Genomic DNA, 22,115 nt, shown 5'->3' on the forward strand with positions numbered 1-22,115 from the left:
TGAAGAGCATGCATTTAGTTTTACTTATATTTAAGAGCAGTTGGAGGCCACGGAAGGAGAGTTGTATGGCATTGAAGCTCGTCTGGAGGGTTGTTAACACAGTGTCCAAAGAAGGGCCAGAAGTATACAGAATGGTGTTGTCTGCGTAGAGGTGGATCAGAGACTCACCAGCAGCAAGAGCGACATCATTGATGTATACAGAGAAGAGAGTCGGCCAAGAATTGAACCCTGTGGCACCCCCATAGAGACTGCCAGAGGCCCGGACAACAGGCCCTCCGATTTGACACACTGAACTCTATCAGAGAAGTAGTTGGTGAACCAGGCGAGGCAATCATTTAAGAAACCAAGGCTATCGAGTCTGCCGATGAGGATGTGGTGATTGACAGAGTCGAAAGCCTTGGCCAGGTCAATGAATACGGCTGCACAGTATTGTTTCTTATCGATGGCGGTTAAGATATCATTTATGACCTTGAGCGTGGCTGAGGTGCACCCATGACCAGCTCTGAAACCAGAAATCTCCATTTATTTCCCTGGTGCCTGGTGTCCCCCAAGTCTTTGCTGATAAAGAGTTGGAGGGACACCAGGCACCTCAATGGTGCCGCCCAGATAGGCCTGCTTACGTCTTTATCTGTAGGATCAACCCGACCACTCACACCCCCTTGGTCCCCCGCCCAAACTGGGGAGCCTGTTTCCACAGTAACTGGGCTAAGTTGTCGCCCCCACCTCTGTCCTCACCCTAAACCGTGTCACCCGACACCTCCCACGTGCATCATACAAATTTATTTCAATTTTGTTGAAATATGATACAAATATTGTGCCAGAAAATATGCCAACCACAATGAATGCTCCAGAAAGATGGTTGCAGTTATGTTTGATATGTAGATGATTCAAACCACTAACATTTACATCAAGAAGAGTCATTGCATAATATTCAATTGAAATCAGCTGCTGATAGTTGGATACCCTTTCCTTTGTAGTCAACATCTAAAACACAATTGATTGCATTTGCCATGAACTATAAGGTATTTGTAGTGGGGAAGAACTGTAAATTATTATACAGTACCAGTCAAAGGTTTGGACACACCTACTCATAACAGGGTTTTTATTTTTGTAATGAATACTCAGGGAGAAAAGGGTGTAGATTTACGTGCAGAGTGCGTCAGATGTTTATTAAGCCTTCACAGAAGGCAGGAATCGTGGTCACAGGCAGGCAATGGTCAAACACAGGTAGGCAGTCAAAAACAAACAATACCTCACAACCATACAAACAGAAAGAACTGAACTAACTAGGGAGCTGATGAGACCAGGTGAGAAACAATCACAGGTGAACACAATGAACAAAATGAAAGACAGGGCTACGTTCCAGAACACAAAGAAACAGAGCTACGTTCAAGAACAAAGAAAAAGAACACAAGGTTGACTAAGAAAAGAAAAGCAGAATTCTACATTGTAGAATAATAGTGAAGACATCACAACTATGAAATAACACATATGGAATCATGTTGTAACCAAAAAAGTATTAAACAAATCAAAATATATGTTATATTTGAGATTCTTCAAAGTAGCCACCCTTTGCCTTGATGACAGGTTTGCACACTCTTGACATTTTCTCAACCAGCTTCAGCTGGAATTCTTTTCAATTAATAGGTGTGCCTTGTTAAAAGTTCATTTGTGAAATTTCTTTCCTTCTTAATGCGTTGTGTTATGACAAGGTAGGGGTGCTATACAGAAGATAGCCCTATTTGGTAAAATACCAAGTCCATATTATTGCAAGAACAGCTTAACTAAACAGAGAAACAGTCAATCATTACTTTAAGACATGAAGGTCAGTAAATCCGGAAAATTTCAAGAACTATAAAGTTTTTTCAAGTGCAGTCGCAAAAACCATCAAGCGCCATAATGAAACTGGCTCTCATGAGGACCGCCACAGGAAAGGAAGACCCCCAGTTACCTCTGCTGCAGAGGATAAGTTCATTAGAGTTAACTGCACCTCAGAAATTGCAGCCCAAATAAATGCTTCACAGAGTTCAAGTAACAGACACATCTCAACATCAACTGTTCAGAGGCTGCGTGAATCAGGCCTTCATGATCGAATTTCTGCAAAGAAACCACTACTAAAGGACACCAATACGAAGAAGAGACTTACTTGGGCCATGAAACATGAGCAATGAACATTAGACCGGTGGAAATCTGTCCTTTGGTCTGATGAATCCAAAGTTTTGATTTTTGGTTCCAACCGCTGTGTCTTTGTGAATGGATGATCTCCGCATGTGGGGTTCCCACCGTGAAGCATGGAGGAGGAGGTGTGATGGTACTTTGCTGATGACACTGTCAGTTATTTATTTTGAATTCAAGGCACACTTAACCAGCATGGATACCACAGCATTCTGCAGTGATACGCCATCCCATCTGGTTTGAGTTTTTTGGGACTATCATTTGTTTTTCAACAGGACAATGGTCCAAAATACACCCCCAGGCTGTATAATTGCTATTTGACCAAGGAGAGTGATGGAGTGCTGAATCAGATGACCTGGCCTCCACAGTCATCCGACCTCAACCCAATTGAGATGGTTTGGGATGAGTTGGACAGCAGAGTGAAGAAAAAAGGAGACAACAAGTGCTCAGCATATGTGGGAACTCCTTCAAGACTGTTGGAAAAGCATTCCTCATAAAGCTGTCATTGTAAATAAGAATTTGTTCTTAACTGATTGAATGTTGACAAAAGAGACAGACAATGTGTTAAACAAAACACCTTTTAAAATGGAAGCTGGAAATAAATCTGCCAAAATAAGGCCAAAAAACTGGAGAAAAATATTTCTTAAGAAAAACTTGCTTTGGAATGGGTGTGTACGGGGGCATGGAGGGGTGTCAGACGAGATGTCAAACACCTGATGTTGCAAAACTGTTTGGGGTCTGATTAGAAGGGGTGGGGCACATCATTATATCAGAGGCAAACAGGACAAGACCCAGAGCATGATAGATAAGGGGGCCACAGCTCTGATGTCATCGTCATATGCAAATGAACTGGTGGCCTTAAAGGAGACCTTTGCGAGCTGTCATGAGTCTGTGAACAATGTGGTAGGGTTGGAGACGTGCTGGCTGTTGTAAACCAGAGCAGCGCGGTAATAGAAAGCAACCAATGCCCTTAATTAACACTTTTTTCTTCAAGAGAGAGGACAACGCAGACAGACCAGACAAGGAGGTGAGGTGAACATTTAAAGGCCCACTATGTGAAATGTACAGACGTTTTGATCACTTAACCCAGTCACGCTAAACCTCTGAAGTTGTCAATTGGGCTTCATTTGAAGGGGATAATTAGGGGACAGAGCTGATGTTTAGTGGTTTAGAGAAAGTCCTCTATTAAGATGCTCTGCAAGTGGTTTCTTTTAGTTAACTACAAGCAATTACAAAAAGAAAACTCATGTACATGGTATCGGTATATAATGCAATGTGGGACCTGAACTTGGTTAGTCTTGCAATAGGACTTCAATAGATTTGATTAATAAATTGATGTGGATCATGCGTGAATTTGTTGTCTGAGAAAATATCATTCTGTAATATAGCATGCATATTGTATTCATTCCTTGGGTGGTTGACTTCTCAGAATATGTTAAACCACATTGATAACATATTGACTCAACCCTGTTTCTGTACATATTTGTTTGTGTATTTGCCATGTAATATCCATAATTCTCTCCCCAACAGGTTTATTCATTTAGGCAATGTCATCATGGGACATTGTTCGTTAGTCTTGTATCCTGGACAGGATATCATCATATACTGTAAGTTCGTTATGGTGACACTACAGTATAGATGATGTACTATCCAGGGTCTCATTCCCCCTCCGGATACTATCACCACACACACAAGCTGTTGACGGTTGGAAGCTAGACGGTGGCAATCTAACCGTTACCATTACTGAGTTTTAGCAATGGTAAGGGTTCTATTGACGCCTCTCAATGTCATAGCTACAATAGTATACACATGGACGGATGCTGCTGGCGGTTGGAAGCTAGAAGGTGGCACTCAAACCGTTACCATTACTGAGTTTTAGTAATGGTAAGGGTTCTAATGCTGCTTCTCAATGTCATCTGGAGTTGCATTAAAGGAAACTTAAAACTGGTGGACTGGTCTCATCTTCCTTGCAAGAAGTCGCATTTGATTACAACACCTTAGTGATACCAAGAGCCAAAGTTGTGTTTAAGAGCTGATTTTGATATTGTAAGATGTTTGTTGACTTGTGAAATAATGTTTAAAAATAAAAACCAAAGAATGACTATCAATATCTTGGTGTACATCTCACTCTGAATGTTAAATACTGTACCAAAGTTACCACCTCAATGCATTGACAGGTTACACATATGAAATTGTATGAAAGCATACATATTATTATTCTGTTTTTTATTTATCATTTCATATACTCCTTGCAGTGTACACCTTTTTAAAAGCAGTTGGTTTGTCTAATTGAAGATTACCTCTAGTATTCTGCACTAAACATCCGGTTGTTAGGAGTGTAACTGTCAGTGTAATCAATGGATAGCAGCTGTTTCTGTAGACAGAGAGAACTGAGACAGCCCTCTCTCTCCCCCCTCTTCTTCTCACAGTCTCACTCTCTCTTCATTGAGACACCCCAGCCCTCCCTCTCTTTATCAGCTCTCTCTCTTTGGCCTTGCTTTAGGCCACAGGGCACACACTTGTTTTTCATCAAGATAGCCTGGATAGTGACAGCCCATAGAGCAAACTTACAGGGAGGGGGAGAAATAAACCAAATTACCATTATCTGACTGATTTTACCAGCAGGTTAGCTCTCCATTTTACCAGCAGGATAGCGCTCCATTTTACCAGCAGATTAGCGCTCCATTTTACCTGCAGGTTAGCACTCCATTTTACTAGCAGGTTAGCGCTCCATTTTACCAGCAGGTTAGCACTCCATTTTACCAGCAGGTTAGCTCTCCATTTTACCAGCAGGTTAGCGCTCCATTTTACCTGCAGGTTAGCGCTCCATTTTACCTGCAGGTTAGCGCTCCATTTTACCAGCAGGTTAGCGCTCCATTTTACCAGCAGGTTAGCGCTCTATTTTACCAGCAGGTTAGCGCTCTATTTTACCAGCAGGTTAGCGCTCTACTTTACCAGCAGGTTAGCGCTCCATTTTACCAGCAGGTTAGCGCTCCATTTTACCAGCAGGTTAGCGCTCCATTTTACCAGCAGGTTAGCGCTCCATTTTACCTGCAGGTTAGCGCTCCATTTTACCAGCAGGTTAGCGCTCCATTTTACCAGCAGGTTAGCGCTCCATTTTACCAGCAGGTTAGCGCTCCATTTTACCAGCAGGTCAGCGCTCCATTTTACCAGCAGGTCAGCGCTCCATTTTACCAGCAGGTCAGCGCTCCATTTTACCAGCAGGTCAGCGCTCTATTTTACCAGCAGGTCAGCGCTCTATTTTACCAGCAGGTCAGCGCTCTATTTTACCAGCAGGTCAGCACTCTATTTTACCAGCAGGTCAGCACTCTATTTTACCAGCAGGTCAGCACTCTATTTTACCAGCAGGTCAGCACTCTATTTTACCAGCAGGTCAGCACTCTATTTTACCAGCAGGTCAGCACTCTATTTTACCAGCAGGTCAGCACTCTATTTTACCAGTAGGTCAGCACTCTATTTTACCAGCAGGTCAGCACTCTATTTTACCAGCAGGTCAGCACTCTATTTTACCAGCAGGTCAGCGCTCTATTTTACCAGCAGGTCAGCGCTCTATTTTACCAGCAGGTCAGCGCTCTATTTTACCAGCAGGTCAGCGCTCTATTTTACCAGCAGGTCAGCGCTCTATTTTACCAGCAGGTCAGCGCTCTATTTTACCAGCAGGTCAGCGCTCTATTTTACCAGCAGGTCAGCGCTCTATTTTACCAGCAGGTCAGCGCTCTATTTTACCAGCAGGTCAGATCTCTATTTTACCAGCAGGTCAGCGCTCTATTTTACCAGCAGGTCAGCGCTCTATTTTACCAGCAGGTCAGCGCTCCATTTTACCTGCAGGTCAGCGCTCCATTTTACCTGCAGGTCAGCGCTCCATTTTACCAGCAGGTTAGCGCTCTATTTTACCAGCAGGTTAGCGCTCTATTTTACCAGCAGGTTAGCGCTCTATTTTACCAGCAGGTTAGCGCTCTACTTTACCAGCAGGTTAGCGCTCCATTTTACCAGCAGGTTAGCGCTCCATTTTACCAGCAGGTTAGCGCTCCATTTTACCAGCAGGTCAGCGCTCCATTTTACCAGCAGGTCAGCGCTCCATTTTACCAGCAGGTCAGCGCTCCATTTTACCAGCAGGTCAGCGCTCCATTTTACCAGCAGGTCAGCGCTCCATTTTACCAGCAGGTCAGCGCTCTATTTTACCAGCAGGTCAGCACTCTATTTTACCAGCAGGTCAGCACTCTATTTTACCAGCAGGTCAGCACTCTATTTTACCAGCAGGTCAGCACTCTATTTTACCAGCAGGTCAGCACTCTATTTTACCAGCAGGTTAGCACTCTATTTTACCAGCAGGTTAGCACTCTATTTTACCAGCAGGTTAGCACTCTATTTTACCAGCAGGTTAGCACTCCATTTTACCAGCAGGTTAGCACTCCATTTTACCAGCAGGTTAGCACTCTATTTTACCAGCAGGTTAGCACTCCATTTTACCAGCAGGTCAGCACTCTATTTTACCAGCAGGTCAGCGCTCTATTTTGAATTCCATTAAAGAGAAAAAATTCAGTCCTCAGGGGTTTTGCTTTGAGAGCGAGAATAAGAAGGAAAGATAGAAAGAGAGCTAGCGAGGAAAAATATGAAATCAAGGCTTGAGGGGACAGCAATGCTATTGTCAGCTGACAGAGAGAGAGAAGAGTGAGAGGAGAGAGACAGGGGGTGGATAGCACAACAGGGACATTCGACAGACAGAACGTGACTGTGCTACTCCCAGTTCAATCATCACAGGGCCAGGTGAGGCAGAGGTCTACTGCCAAGGGGAAGGTTCTGGTAACCTTAAATAAAACAAAAACCTTTTCACAGTTCTCCTCACCACACACACACCAAAATATATCCATTTAAATAACAGAGGTGAGAGATAAAATTATAATTACAAGATATTATGTTACAGAAGCTCTGAAAGACAAACCTGTGGAAAATATATGCAAAAATTTACACAAGTCATCCTTTACTCAAGAGCAATGCTTATGCAAGAATACAGTATGATGACCCTTGAGAGAAGTGACAGTAGAAAAGGCTGAGAACAAGTTCAAGGGGAGAGAGCTGTCACTCTGTGTTTCCATTAACTCTCAATAGCTGACTCACGATGAGCACTCACAAGCTCTCAGCAGCACAGTTCAGCTGTAGGTCTGTCCACAGTCAAGCAATAGAAACCAGTCAGATCTTTCACTGAGTATAGTGTCCAAAGAATCCGTAGAGTCCAACAATGTTAATTTCCAACACACTAGGCCACCATAATACTGTGTTTGCCCCAGATGATCACAATACTCTGTTTCCCATAATCCTCTTCAATTCTTCACCTTCACCGAGAGCCTCAGCTTGACCTCCCTGAGGAACACAGTGCTAAGGTCCTCTCCAGCCTCTCTGGCAACCATCTGACCAGCCTGGCCAATCACCATTTTCTGTCACCGGGAGAAATAAAAAAACAGAGAAAAGGAAATACATTATATTAATATGAGCATGCATTTCAATATAATGCCAATGTTTTAAGTCCACAAGAGGACCCCAGTTACTACAGCAGATAAGAAGAATTTATACTGTAATACTCACTCGGTCCTAACAACCAAATATACAGTAAATCAATGACTTTCAACTCTGTCATCATTCACTTAACTGAATGAAAACTAGAGAGTAGTCTGGTGCAGTGATCAAGTTTACATCACTGAGCACTGCTGCACCACTGCAGATATAGACTAACATTCATCCAGTCTGTCTGACATGAAAAAAGTATGGTTTAAAAAGGAGTATGCTCAAATATTTACAAGTTATTACAGGCTAAAGAACTCCAGGTATAGTGACTTGAAGCTAAAGAGTCTGAAAAAACAGTTAATCTACACATGTAATCATCAGTCAGAGGACACATAGCTGAGCAGCTTCATCTCTTAAACATTAGGGGGAAATGGTTGTGACAGGATACAGATCAGAGTTGGGGTCAATTCCATTTCAATTCAGTCAATTCAGGAAGCACATTGAAATTGCTATTCCAATTTCCCTTGTTGCTCGGAACTGAAATTGAAATGTTCAGTTCACTTCCTAACTGAATAGAAATGGAATTGACTCCAAACCTGACAGAGATGTCATGTAAAAGCAAGCTGTAGAATCACTATGGGAATGTACCATAGTGATGTAAGGGGGGAGGGGAAGAAGTCAAAAACAGCCGGTTCAGATGAACTATCTGTCGACACATCGACAGGCCTGTGTGAAAGGCCACACACATAGAGCATGGAACCACTATCCGTCTGCGAGAAAGTTCCAGTTGCTTCTCTCCTTCTTGTCTTTATCTTCTTCCACTGATGGCTTCTCACATGTTCATTAGTAACTGGGTAGTTAGGTTGGTGGGGGTGTCATTGACATGTTTCACAACAGGGGACATATACAGCATCCTCCGTAATTATTGGGACAGTGAAGTATTTTTTCTTCTTTTGGCTCTGTACTCCAAACAATGATTATGAAGTTAAAGGGCAGACTGTCATTTTTATTTGAGTTTTTTTTCATCCATATATTTTAATCCATACCGTATATAAATCACACCACTTTTTGTACATAGTCCCCCCATCTACTTTATGCATGACACAAGTAATTTTTCCAACAATTGTTTACAGACAGATTATTTAAGTTATAATTCACTGTATCACAATTCCAGTGGGTCAGATGTTTACATAGACTAAGTTGACTGTGCCTTTAAACAGCTTGGAAAATTCCAGAAAATTATGTTATGGCTTTAGAAGCTTCTGATAGGCTAATTGACATAATTTGAGTCAATTGGAGGTGTACCTGTGGATGTATTTCAAGGCCAACCTTCAAACTCAGTGCCTCTTTTCTTGTCATCGTGGTAAAATCAAAAGAATTCAGCCAAGATCTCAGAAAAAAAATTGTAGACCTCCACAAGTCTGGTTCATCCTTGGAAGCAATTTCCAAACTCCTGAATGTACCACGTTCATCTGTACAAACAATAGTATGCAAGTATACACACCATGGGACCACACAACCGTCAAACCGCTCAGTAAGGAGACGCGTTCTGTCTCCTAGAGATGAACGTACTTTGGTGTGAAAAGTGCAAATCAATCCCAGAACAACAGCATAGGATCTTGTGAAGATGCTGGAGGAAACAGGTACAAAAGTCTCTATATCCACAGTACAACGAGTCCTATATTGACATAACCTGAAAGGCCGCTCAGCAAGGAACAAGCCACTGCTCTAAAACCGCCATAAAAAAGCCAGACTACGGTTTGCAACTGCACATGGGGACAAAGGTTGTACTTTTTGGAGAAATGTCCTCTGGTCTGATGAAAGAAAAATAGAACAGTTTGGCCATAATGACCATCATTATGTTTGGAGGAAAAAGGGGGAGGCTTGCAAGCCGAAGAACACCATCCCAACCGTGAAGAATGGGGGTGGCAGCATCATGTTGTGTGGGTGCTTTGCTACAGGAGGGACTGATGCACTTCACAAAATAGATGGCATGATGAGGAAGGACAATTATGTGGATATATTGAAGCAACATCTCAAGACATCAGTGAGGAAGCTAAAGCTTGGTCTCAAATGGGTCTTCCAAACGGACAATGACCCCAAGCATACTTCCAAAGTTGTGGCAAAATAGCTACCAAATACTAATTGAGTGTATGTAAACTTCTGACTCACTGGGAATGTGATGAAAGTAATAAAAGCTGAAATAAATAATTATTTCTACTATTATTATGCCATTTCACATTCTTCAAATAAAGTAGTGATCCTAACTGACCTAAGACAGGGAATTTTTACTAGGATTTTAATGTCAGGAATTGTGAAAAACTGAGTTTAAATGTAGTTGGCTAAGGTGTATGTAAACTTCCGACTTCAACTGTACATGTGTATTAAAGTAGTAAAAATGTAGGTATTTGTTCCCATATACATAGCACGCAATGACTCTACACATTTGTTGGATGCATTGCTCTTTGTTTTGGTTGTGTTTCAGATTAGTTTGTGCCCAATAGAAATGCATGGTAAATAATGTAGTGTGTCATTTTGGAGTCACTTTTATTGTTAATAAATGTGGATGCTACCATGATTACGGATAATCCTGAATGAATCGTAAATAATGATGAGTGAGAAAGCACAAATATTGTACCCCCAAGACATGCTAACCTCTCACCATGACAATAACAGGGGATGTTAGCATTTTTTTTGGGGGGGGGGGGTTATGAAATTTGAGCATCTGTAACTTTCTCACTCATCATTATTCACCTAACTTTTTACTACTTTAATAAACATATATGTGAATTTTTCCCAATACTTTTGCTCCCCTAAAATCAGAGGACTATGTACAAAAAGTGCTGTAATTTCTAAATGGTTCACCCGATATGAATGAAAACACTTTAACCTTATAATCATTGTTTGAGTTCAAATCCAAAATGTTGAAGTATAAAGATTATTAATTTTATTTTTAATGCTTCACTGTCCCAATAATTACAGAGGGCACTGTATCTAAATCAACATTCAAAATAGTACTGAAAAATGCAACACACTTACCATGTGACTTTCTTTCTTCACATACAGTTTTACTGCTATATCCAGCTCTCCATTCCCCCTGTCGTGCCACAAGTCAATCGACTGCAATTGAGAGCAAAAAATAGTTTATACAATTTCAATGGTAGTACTACTGTGAGTATTTCTCTATATGTGCTACAATGTTTATGTCTGGCACATAATCATCATATATTAGGGACTAAAGTGTAAATCATTGTGATTGGACACTGGACCTACAATACATCTCAAGCTGGGATAGGAGATAGCTCTTGACAGTTAAAATGGTTGACATGCACACGCACTACATCTGCATGTGGCTATATGAGTGCAGTGTATTGTCTGGCTGTGAAGTCTGCGTGCATCCATAATGACAAGGCACCTGTGTCATTGTGTAGGGCACTTCATTGGGCAGAGGCTTGAGAAGCTTCTCAAAATCAAATCAAATCAAATTTATTTGTCACATACACATGGTTAGCAGATGTTAATGCGAGTGTAGTGAAATGCTTGTGCTTCTAGTTCCGACAATGCAGTAATAACCAACGAGTAATCTAACCTAACAATTCCAAAACTACTACCTTATACACACAAGTGTAAAGGGATAAAGAATATGTACATAAAGATATATGAATGAGTGATGGTACAGAACGGCATAGGCAAGATGCAGTAGATGGTATCGAGTACAGTATATACAGTGGGGCAAAAAAGTATTTAGTCAGCCACCAATTGTGCAAGTTCTACCACTTAAAAAGATGAGAGAGGCCTGTAATTTTCATCATAGGTACACTTCAACTATGACAGACAAAATGAGAAGAAAAAAATCCAGAAAATCACATTGTAGGATTTTTAATGAATGTATTTGCAAATTATGGTGGAAAATAAGTATTTGGTCACCTACAAACAAGCAAGATTTCTGGCTCTCACAGGCCTGTAACTTCTTCTTTAAGAGGCTCCTCTGTCCTCCACTCGTTACCTGTATTAATGGCACCTGTTTGAACTTGTTATCAGTATAAAAGACACCTGTACACAACCTCAAACAGTCACACTCCAAACTCAACTATGGCCAAGACCAAAGAGCTGTCAAAGGACACCAGAAACAAAATTGTAGACCTGCACCAGGCTGGGAAGACTGAATCTGCAATAGGTAAGCAGCTTGGTTTGAAGAAATCAACTGTGGGAGCAATTATTGGGAAATGGAAGACATACAAGACCACTGATAATCTCCCTCGATCTGGGGCTCCACGCAAGATCTCACCCATGGGGTCAAAATGATCACAAGAACGGTGTGCAAAAATACCAGAACCACACGGGGGGACCTAGTGAATGACCTGCAGAGAGCTGGGACCAAAGTAACAAAGCCTACCATCAGTAACACACTACGCCGCCAGGGACTCAAATCCTGCAGTGCCAGACGTGTCCCCCTGCTTAAGCCAGTACATGTCCAGGCCCGTCTGAAGTTTGCTAGATAGCATTTGGATGATCCAGAAGAAGATTGGGAGAATGTCATATGGTCAGATGAAACCAAAATAGAACTTTTTGGTAAAAACTCAACTCGTTGTGTTTGGAGGACAAAGAATGCTTGCATCCAAAGAACACCATACCTACTGTGAAGCATGGGGTTGGAAACATCATGCTTTGAGGCTGTTTTACTGCAAAGGGACCAGGACGACTGATCCGTGTAAAGGAAAGAATGAATGGGGCCATGTATCGTGAGATTTTGAAACGTGGCTGGGTCTTTCAGCATGACAATGATCCCAAACACACCGCCCGGGCAACGAAGGAGTGGCTTCGTAAGAGGCATTTCAAGGTCCTGGAGCCCCAAAACATCACTGCTCTAGAGGAGATCTGCATGCAGGAATGGGCCAAAATACCAGCAACAGTGTGTGAAAACCTTGTGAAGACTTACAGAAAACGTTTGAACTCTGTCATTGCCAACAAAGGGTATATAACAAAGTATTGAGATAAACTTTTGTTAATGACCAAATACTTATTTTCCACCATAATTTGCAAATAAATTCATTAAAAATCCTACAATGTGATTTTCTGGATTTTTTTTCTCATTTTGTCTGTCATAGTTGAAGTGTACCTATGATGAAAATTACAGGCCTCACTCATCTTTTTAAGTGGGAGAACTTGCACAATTGGTGGATGACTAAATACTTTTTTGCCCCACTGTACATATGAGATGAGTAAACAAGGTGGCATAGTTTAAAGTGGCTAGTGATACATGTATTACATAAAGATGCAGTAGATTACAGATTACAGTATATACATATACATATGAGATGAGTAATGTAGGGTATGTAAACATTATATTAAGTAGCATTGTTTAAAGTGGCTAGTGATATATTTTCCATCAATTCCCATTATTAAAGTGGCTGGAGTTGAGTCAGTGTGTTGGCAGCAGCCACTTAATGTTAGTGGTGGCTGTTTAACAGTCTGATGGCCTTGAGATAGAAGCTGTTTTTCAGTCTCTCGGTCCCTGCTTTGATGCACCTGTACTGACCTCGCATTCTGGATGATAGCGGGGTGAACAGGCAGTGGCTCGGGTGGTTGTTGTCCTTAATGATCTTTATAGCCTTCCTGTGACATCAGGTGGTATAGGTGTCCTGGAGGGCAGGTAGTTTTCTCTCTGACAGTGTTGGTGCAGACCTCCTCAGGAGTCAGTCAGAACGTCACTGTGGTATTGCCAAGAACCAGGCTTTGACCCTACTACTAGGTACCTCTGTAGGACAGACAGACATGATGTCAATAGCAATATTAGTTGTCACACATCAACATAGACGCAATTGCTTTCCATGGGTTTTAAAGAACTTTAATTATTCCACAGTGAGTGTACTTGTCTACTTGGTATCAGATTTGCTTCTAGTCTGTATATGAGCATAAGCTACCATCACCTTCAGTGTCTCCACATCCTCTCTATCCACAGCAGAGAGCATGAAGACATCCTTGAAGTGGGCCCTGCCCTGTTGGGTCTTCAGAGCTCTCAGCTGCTCTTTACTCAGCCACGACTGGGCCTCACTGCCCTCATGAGGAGCCACATCACCACCTGGCTCGCCCTCATCTCCAGACCCTGGTGTCCTGGTCTCCCTGTCCGTCCTCCTCTCAGCCCAGGGGGGCTTGATCACACTGCGGACCTGCAGCTTCCGCACATTCACCACTCCACATGTCAGATCTGCTGTAATCTCCAACAACCTGCTCTTGCTCTTCAGCGAGTCAACCTGTGCCATACACACAGTAGAGGGTTCATGTAACAATTCATATGTAGTAGACAGTTCCTAGTATATTACATGCTAATAATGCATTATATCATATGACAACCACAATCTCACCTCAGTGCATATTTAAGATGAGGCCATGGAGAGAGGATGAGGTTTGCATGTGTCTGCTATATAAATAGAGAAGTACCTTATTGAGAACTAGGACTGCTGGGACATCTGGGTACTGGGTCAGGCATTTCAGGACCTCAAAGTCTAGCTTGTTGCAGGCCCACTTGTCCGACACATCCACCATTATCACCACTGAAGAGATAACAACAACAAGAGGACCTAAACACAATGCAGTGCATTGTCATTTGCCCAAAATTATTTTATTTCAAAGGAATTGCAAAATGTGTGGGGCCACATATTGTTTAAAAAGCATAGACTAGACTGTCTGAAAAGCAATAGCCTTGCAGCAATCATCTGTGTGCCCGAAAAGTTGCAAAAAGTGAAGAATCGTGCAGTACCACGGTCAGCTTCCTTGACAATATTCCAAGGATCCTCGAGGAGAGACTTCTCCAGCTGGTGCCTGTGGAGAAGATAAATAGCCCGTTGGAGATTCGCCTATTTCATTTTATGCACTGCAATACCACAGTAATGAAACCGGTGTAACAAATCACCTCTTGACTTTTGAAGGTGTAGTGAGTCCAGGAGTGTCAAGTAAAATCTAGAGAGAGAATGTATAAGTATACATGTACAGTTGAAGTCGGAAGTTTACATACACCTCAGCCAAATACATGTAAACTCAGTTTTTCACAATTCCTGACATTTTATCCTAGTAGAATGTCCCTATCTTAGGTCAGTTAGGATCACCACTTTCTTTTAAGAATGTGAAATGTCAGAATAATAGTAGAGAGAATGATTTATTTCAGCTTTTATTTCTTTCATCACATTCCCAGTGTGTTAATGTTTTACATACACTCAATTAGTATTTGGTAACATTGCCTTTAAAATTGTTTAACTTGGGTCAAACATTTCAGGTAGCCTTCCACAAGCTTCCCACAATAAGTTGGGTGAATTTTGGCCCATTCCTCCTGACAGAGCTGGTGTAATTGAGTCAGATTTGTAGGCTTCCTTGCTTGCACAAGTTTTTTCAGTTCTGCCCACAAATTTTCTATAGGATTGAGGTCAGGGCTTTGTGATGGCCTCCAATACCTTGACTTTGTTGTCCTTAAGCCATTTTGCCACAACTTTGGAAGTATGCTTGGGGACATTGTCCATTTGGAAGACTAAGCTTGTCTTGAGATTTTGCTTCAATATATCCACATAATTGTCCTCCCTCATGATGCCATCTACCAAAGTAACAAAGCCTACCATCAGTAACACACTACGCCGCCAGGGACTCAAATCCTGCAGTGCCAGACGTGTCCCCCTGCTTAAGCCAGTACATGTCCAGGCCCGTCTGAAGTTTGCTAGATAGCATTTGGATGATCCAGAAGAAGATTGGGAGAATGTCATATGGTCAGATGAAACCAAAATAGAACTTTTTGGTAAAAACTCGTCGTGTTTGGAGGACAAAGAACGCTGAGTTGCATCCAAAGAACACCATACCTACTGTGAAGCATGGGGGTGGAAACATTATGCTTTGGGGCTGTTTTTCTGCAAAGGGACCAGGACGACTGATCCGTGTAAAGGAAAGAATGAATGGGGCAATGTATCATGAGATTTTGAGTGAAAACCTCCTTCCATCAGCAAGGGCATTGAAGATAAAACGTGGCTGGGTCTTTCAGCATGACAGACCAGCAACAGCCCCAAAACATCACTGCTCTAGAGGAGATCTGCATGGAGGAATGGGCCAAAATACCAGCAACAGTGTGTGAAAACCTTGTGAAGACTTACAGAAAACGTTTGGCCTCTGTCATTGCCAACAAAGGGTATATAACAAAGTATTGAGATAAACTTTTGTTATTGACCAAATACTTATTTTCCACCATAATTTGCAAATAAATTCATAAAAAATCCTACAATGTGATTTTCTGAATTTTTTCTCTCTAATTTTGTCTGTCATAGTTGAAGTGTACCTATGATGAAAATTACAGGCCTCTCTCATCTTTTTAAGTGGGAGAACTTGCACAATTGGTGGCTGACTAAATACTTTTTTGCCCCACTGTAGATGTCCTAACCAACTTGCAAAAACTAGTTTGTTGGCCTCCCGGGTGGTGCAGTGGTTATTAAGGGCGCTGTACTACAGCGCCAGCTGTGACACCAGAGACTATGGGTTCGTGCTCAGGCTCTGCCGCGACCGGGAGGTCCGTGGGGCGACGCACAATTGGCCTAGCGTCGTCCGAGTTAGGGAGGGTTTGGCCGGTAGGGATTACCTTGTCTCATCGCACACCAGCGACTCCTGTGGCGGGCCGGGCGCAGTGCGCGTTAACCAAGGTTGCCAGGTGCACAGTGTTTCATCCGACACATTGGTGAGGCTGGCTTCTGGTTTGGATGTGCGCTGTGTTAAGACGCAGTGTGGCTTGGTGGGTTGTGTATCGGAGGACGCATGACTTTCGTCATCAAGCTCGAGACCCTGGGTCTCGACCCCGCCCTGTGCAACTGGGTACTGGACTTCCTGACGGGCCGCCCCCAGGTGGTGAGGGTAGGCAACAACATCTCCTCCCCGCTGATCCTCAACACTGGGGCCCCACAAGGGTGCCTTCTGAGCCCTCTCCTGTACTCCCTGTTCACCCACGACTGCGTGGCCACGCACGCCTCCAACTCAATCATCAAGTTTGCGGACGACACAACAGTGGTAGGCTTGATTACCAACAACGACGAGACGGCCTACAGGGAGGAGGTGAGGGCCCTCGGAGTGTGGTGTCAGGAAAATAACCTCACACTCAATGTCAACAAAACTAAGGAGATGATTGTGGACTTCAGGAAACAGCAGAGGGAACACCCCCCTATCCACATCGATGGAACAGTAGTGGAGAGGGTAGCAAGCTTTAAGTTCCTCGGCATACACATCACAGACAAACTGAATTGGTCCACTCACACAGACAGCATCGTGAAGAAGGCGCAGCAGCGCCTCTTCAACCTCAGGAGGCTGAAGAAATTCGGCTTGTCACCAAAAGCACTCACAAACTTCTACAGATGCACAATCGAGAGCATCCTGGCGGGCTGTATCACCGCCTGGTATGGCAACTGCACCGCCCTCAACCGTAAGGCTCTCCAGAGGGTAGTGAGGTCTGCACAACGCATCACCGGGGGCAAACTACCTGCCCTCCAGGACACCTACACCACCCGATGTCACAGGAAGGCCATAAAGATCATCAAGGACATCAACCACCCGAGCCACTGCCTGTTCACCCCGCTATCATCCAGAAGGCGAGGTCAGTACAGGTGCATCAAAGCTGGGACCGAGAGACTGAAAAACAGCTTCTATCTCAAGGCCATCAGACTGTTAAACAGCCACCACTAACACTGAGTGGCTGCTGCCAACACACTGACACTGACTCAACTCCAGCCACTTTAATAATGGGAATTGATGGGAAATGATGTAAATATATCACTAGCCACTTTAAACAATGCTACCTTATATAATGTTACTTACCCTACATTATTCATCTCATATGCATACGTATATACTGTACTCTATATCATCGACTGTATCCTTATGTAATACATGTATCACTAGCCACTTTAAACTATGCCACTTGTTTACATACTCATCTCATTTGTACATACTGTACTCGATACCATCTACTGTATCTTGCCTATGCTGCTCTGTACCATCACTCATTCATATATCCTTATGTACATATTCTTTATCCCCTTACACTGTGTACAAGACAGTAGTTTTGGAATTGTTAGTTAGATTACTTGTTATTACTGCATTGTCGGAACTAGAAGCACAAGCATTTCGCTACACTCGCATTAACATCTGCTAACCATGTGTATGTGACAAATAAAATTTGATTTCAACCTTCATCTCTCCCGAGCCCGTACGGGAGTTGTAGCGATGAGACAAGATAGTAGCTACTAAACAATTGGATACCACGAAATTTGGGAGAAAAAGGGGTAAAAATAAAAAATTAAAAAAATAAAAACTAGTTTGTTTACAAGACATTTGTGGAGTGGTTGAAAAACGAGTTTTAAAACCTCTTGGAGCACCGATCCCTTTAGCGGGATCATTTTCGTCAACGTCCGGTGAATTGCAGAGCGCCAAATTCAAATTAAATTACTACAAATATTTAATTTTCATGAAATCACAAGTGCATCGTTATGTTTGCACTCACGAGACTCCCAGTTACACAATAAATGTTTGTTTTGTTCCATAAAGATTCTCTTTATATCCAAAATCCTCCATTTAGTTGGCGTGTTTTGTTTAGTAATCCACAGGCTCGTGCAGGTCCCGACGGGCAGACGAAAATTCCAAATAGTATCCGTAAAGTTCGTAGAAACATGTCAAATGTTTTTTGTAATCAATCCTCAGGTTGTTTTTACAGTAAATAATCGCTAATATTTCAACCGGACGGTAAACTTTTCAATACAAGAGAGAAAGAAAAGGTCTCGCTCCAGTGGCGCACTCATGAACAAATTTAACCTCTCTGGGATAGGCGGGACGCTTGCGCCAAATTCAAATAAAATACTATAAAAATCTAACTTTCATTAAATCACACATGTAAGATACCAAATTAAAGCTACACTCGTTGTGAATCCAGCCAACATATCAGATTTCAAAAAGGCTTTTCGGCGAAAGCATAAGATGCTATTTTCTGATGATTGCACAACAGTAAACAAAGAGAGAATAGCATATTTCAACCCTGCAGGCACTACACAAAACGTAGAAATAAAATATAAATCATGCCTTACCTTTGACGAGCTTCTTTTGTTGGCACTCCAATATGTCCCATAAACATCACAAATTATCCTTTTGTTCGGTTAATTCCGTTGATATATATCCAAAATGTCCATTTATTTGGCGCGGTTGATCCAGAAAAACACAGGTTCCAATGTGCGCAACGTCACTACAAAATATCTCAAAAGTTACCTGTAAACTTTGCCAAAACATTTCAAAGTACTTTTGTAATACAACTTTCGGTATTTTTAAACGTTAATAATCGATCAAATTGTAGACGGGACTATCTGTGTTCAATACAGGAAGACAACAAACTAACGCTACCTTTCTGGTCTTGCACAACTATCAAACAGTACACATAACGTGACACTCATTCAAGATGGCCGTACTTCTTCATTACACAAAGTAATAACCTCAACCAATTTCTAAAGACTGGTGACATCTAGTGGAAGCAGTAGGAACTGCAAACAAGTCCCTTAGAAATCTAGTTTCCCAATGAAAACTCATTGAATAGACAGTGACTTCAAAACAAACAAAAATCTGAATGGTTTGTCCTCTGGATTTTTCCTGCTACATAAGTTCTGTTATACTCACAGACATGATTCAAACAGTTTTAGAAACTTCAGAGTGTTTTCTATCCAAATCTACTAATAATATGCATATCTTATATTCTGGGGATGAGTAGCAGGAAGTTGAAATTGGGCATGCTATTTATCCAAAAGTGAAAATGCTGCCCCCTATCCCGAAGAAGTGACTCCAACCTAAGTGTATGTAAACTTCTGATTTCAACTGTATAAGTGTGGTTATCTAATAAATATAAAGTTTGTATATTGGACAGATACTGTACATAATGTAACACAGCACTGATCAAATAATGAACAATTGCCAAATGTCTGCTATGCTCAATGCAATGCATGGTCTGAGAGGTGATTCTCACTTGTGTCATCTACTGTGAGAACATCGAGGGCACGGGCCGGTGTGGTATGCACTTTCTTGGAAACAACAAACACCTATAAGAGATCATGTTCAAAGAAACTGGTGTTAATGGAAAATAAACTCCATGCTGACTGATGCCATGATGTTTATAGCTTAAACTGAAGAAACTGGCCAGTACAGTAAAGTGAACTACCTTTCTGCCAAGCAGTTGGTTGGACAGTGTGGACTTGCCATAATTTGGGGAACCAATCATGGCCACTCTTAAAACCTTTGATTTCTCTGGTTGATCTGGATCCTTCACCAGCCATGATATTTGCTTAGCTGAAACAAGAGTTTAGGGGTTGACATCAGAAATATGAGTAAAATATGAGGTACATAAAACAGATCTACAGAATTCAGGAACATAATAATATTCATACTATAGTCTGCACATTCAGTGCGCAGCATTTACATACAGAGCAACTGTACTACCATGCCCGGAGGTAACCCTCTTTTGTTTTCCGAAGCAGCAGCAGATTAACGCTGTTCGGCGGAACTGAGGCTGGATAGTGATAAAGACTGTCATCTGTCTCTGCCGCTTTGCCTTTCGCCAGTCTGCCCAAAAACGCATCCGATGTAATAAAACAGGCGGGGGTGAAGCGAAAACCCTGTCCATTATTGGTCCCTGGACAACGGGCAGCCCATCCTAAACCAAAGCAACAGAAAGAGACATCGAGAATATCATCATCACTGCGTATCCCTGCCAGGTAACTGATGCAACGGCTGTGCCTAGTTTACAATGTCGTAGGAATCAGATAAAAATATATATTATAATTATAGCTAAATGAAATGTATGTAACCTGACATCAATGGAGTTATTTCCTCAACATGAAATAAATAGCTAGCTGGATAAGGCATGGCTGTCAAGAAAATCTCATTATTGTAGAACCATTCCATTTAATGTATTATTTCAGACAAAATAAAATATATTTCTGGTTGGTGGAAAAGCTATTACATTTATATGATCGCTTATTAATTTGAGAGAAAGCTAAACAGATAAGGTAGAAGATGACTGACCCGTTCGGAGAAACTGTGACACATTTAACAGTGGCGCAGATATGTTGAAAGAAACTCTCGGAAAATATACAGATTTTCGGAAAATCGAGATGCTCACACGGAAAGCCATTTTTGATATAAACTTATCTTGCCGAGTTATCGATTAAATTCCAACATATTTCGGTGACACTATCCGAAACGCAAGGTTACTTCATGGCATGATTGTTTACGTTCATATTGCACTTAGGGGGGCAGCCATGATGGATAAACAAAAGAGTGGTTTTGTCTGTGGAAGAGGTTCTGCTTGGGTGTTGTGGCGAACTATTGGCTTTACCGCCCCCTAGCGAACAAGAGGAGGAAACGCCATTGATCTTTATTGCTTGACTTCTGATGCCATCTCCTGTCAAATACTCTCAGTCTCAAACCCAATGGAACCACTGAATGTTGGATCACATTATAGAAAACCACATCATGTAGAAATATGCAATCAATAGCTGACACATCACAAACAATTTAAAGCTGTCTTCAGTTTGAGAGGGATTTTAAAACTGTAAAGTGCTGCACCTGAGAAGGAGCAACTACCAGCTCTCTGCATTACATCCATGATAAATAATGTGTCTTCTAAGTCATTGCTATTGGCCATAATAGCAATCTCTTTGCTGCTTATCTCTGGCAAATGTATTTATTTTTTATTTAACCATTATTTAACTAGGCAAGTCAGTAAAGAACCAATTCTTATTTACAATGACGGCCTACCAAAAGGCAAAAGACCTCCTATAGGAAAAAACACACATCACGACAAGAGAGACAACACAACACTACATAAAGATAGACCTAAGACAACAACGTAGCAAGGCAGCAACACATGACAACACAGCATGGTAGCAACACAACATGACAACAACACGGTAGCAAAACAACATGGTAGCAGCACAAAACATGGTACAAACATTGTTAATACTCAACTGAAAGTAAATTAACTTTAGCTTTTTTTTATGAAATAGGCCTATGGATCATCACACTGAGAAAAATGGTTTAATAATATACATGAAAAATAAGCAACAGACAAGTCTGCCATTACAGATTGTCAGTCCCCGTAGGCTATTTTACGTACCCCTTGGCGCTGACTTGTTTATCCCCGGGGGTACCCACATGCACCACAGTTTTGGAAAACACTGCAGTCGAAACACCCTGGGCTTTAGCAACATGTTATCCTGAGGAATACGCAGCAACGGTGCCTAAATGTCCTTACTTACTAATTCACAACAAGAACTTGACAAAAATTGGATCTGATCATACATTATAAGTCTGCTCTAAGGTTAATTTAAGGATAAGGGAGTGCATATGTAGTTGATCGATTGATT

At 41.8% G+C, this 22,115-nt stretch overlaps 2 protein-coding genes across 5 annotated transcripts in view; one reads left to right on the plus strand and one right to left on the minus strand.

The window, feature by feature from the left end:
* Positions 1 to 4,392: 4,392 nt before the first annotated feature.
* On the minus strand, positions 4,393 to 21,027 carry LOC110533621 (GTPase Era, mitochondrial). 4 transcript variants are annotated; one of them, XM_021618023.2, is made up of 10 exons: positions 20,773 to 21,027; positions 20,188 to 20,401; positions 19,910 to 20,037; positions 14,612 to 14,658; positions 14,459 to 14,520; positions 14,140 to 14,252; positions 13,629 to 13,952; positions 13,238 to 13,456; positions 10,738 to 10,818; positions 4,393 to 7,631 (listed from the first exon to the last, which is right to left on the minus strand). In XM_021618023.2, the coding sequence occupies exons 1-8, from the start codon at positions 20,794 to 20,796 to the stop codon at positions 13,388 to 13,390; spliced, it is 981 nt and encodes a 326-aa protein (XP_021473698.2). In that variant the 5' UTR covers positions 20,797 to 21,027; the 3' UTR covers positions 4,393 to 7,631; positions 10,738 to 10,818; positions 13,238 to 13,387. The 4 variants fall into 4 exon arrangements, 3 of the variants coding, with proteins under 3 accessions (XP_021473698.2, XP_036845929.1, XP_036845928.1); XM_036990034.1 differs by lacking the exons at positions 14,612 to 14,658; positions 20,188 to 20,401; positions 20,773 to 21,027 and having other exon boundaries at positions 19,910 to 20,033; XM_036990033.1 differs by lacking the exons at positions 14,612 to 14,658; positions 19,910 to 20,037; positions 20,188 to 20,401; positions 20,773 to 21,027 and adding an exon at positions 18,795 to 19,244.
* Positions 20,352 to 22,115, plus strand: part of LOC110533619 (protein FAM222B) — a 60,296-nt gene continuing 58,532 nt past the window's right edge. The window contains exon 1 of the mRNA XM_021618019.2: positions 20,352 to 20,462. The gene's annotated coding sequence lies outside the window, so the exon portion shown is untranslated. The remainder of the gene's footprint in view (positions 20,463 to 22,115) is intronic.

This window comes from Oncorhynchus mykiss, chromosome 10 (assembly GCF_013265735.2).
Source record: "Oncorhynchus mykiss isolate Arlee chromosome 10, USDA_OmykA_1.1, whole genome shotgun sequence".
Lineage (NCBI taxonomy): Eukaryota > Metazoa > Chordata > Actinopteri > Salmoniformes > Salmonidae > Oncorhynchus > Oncorhynchus mykiss.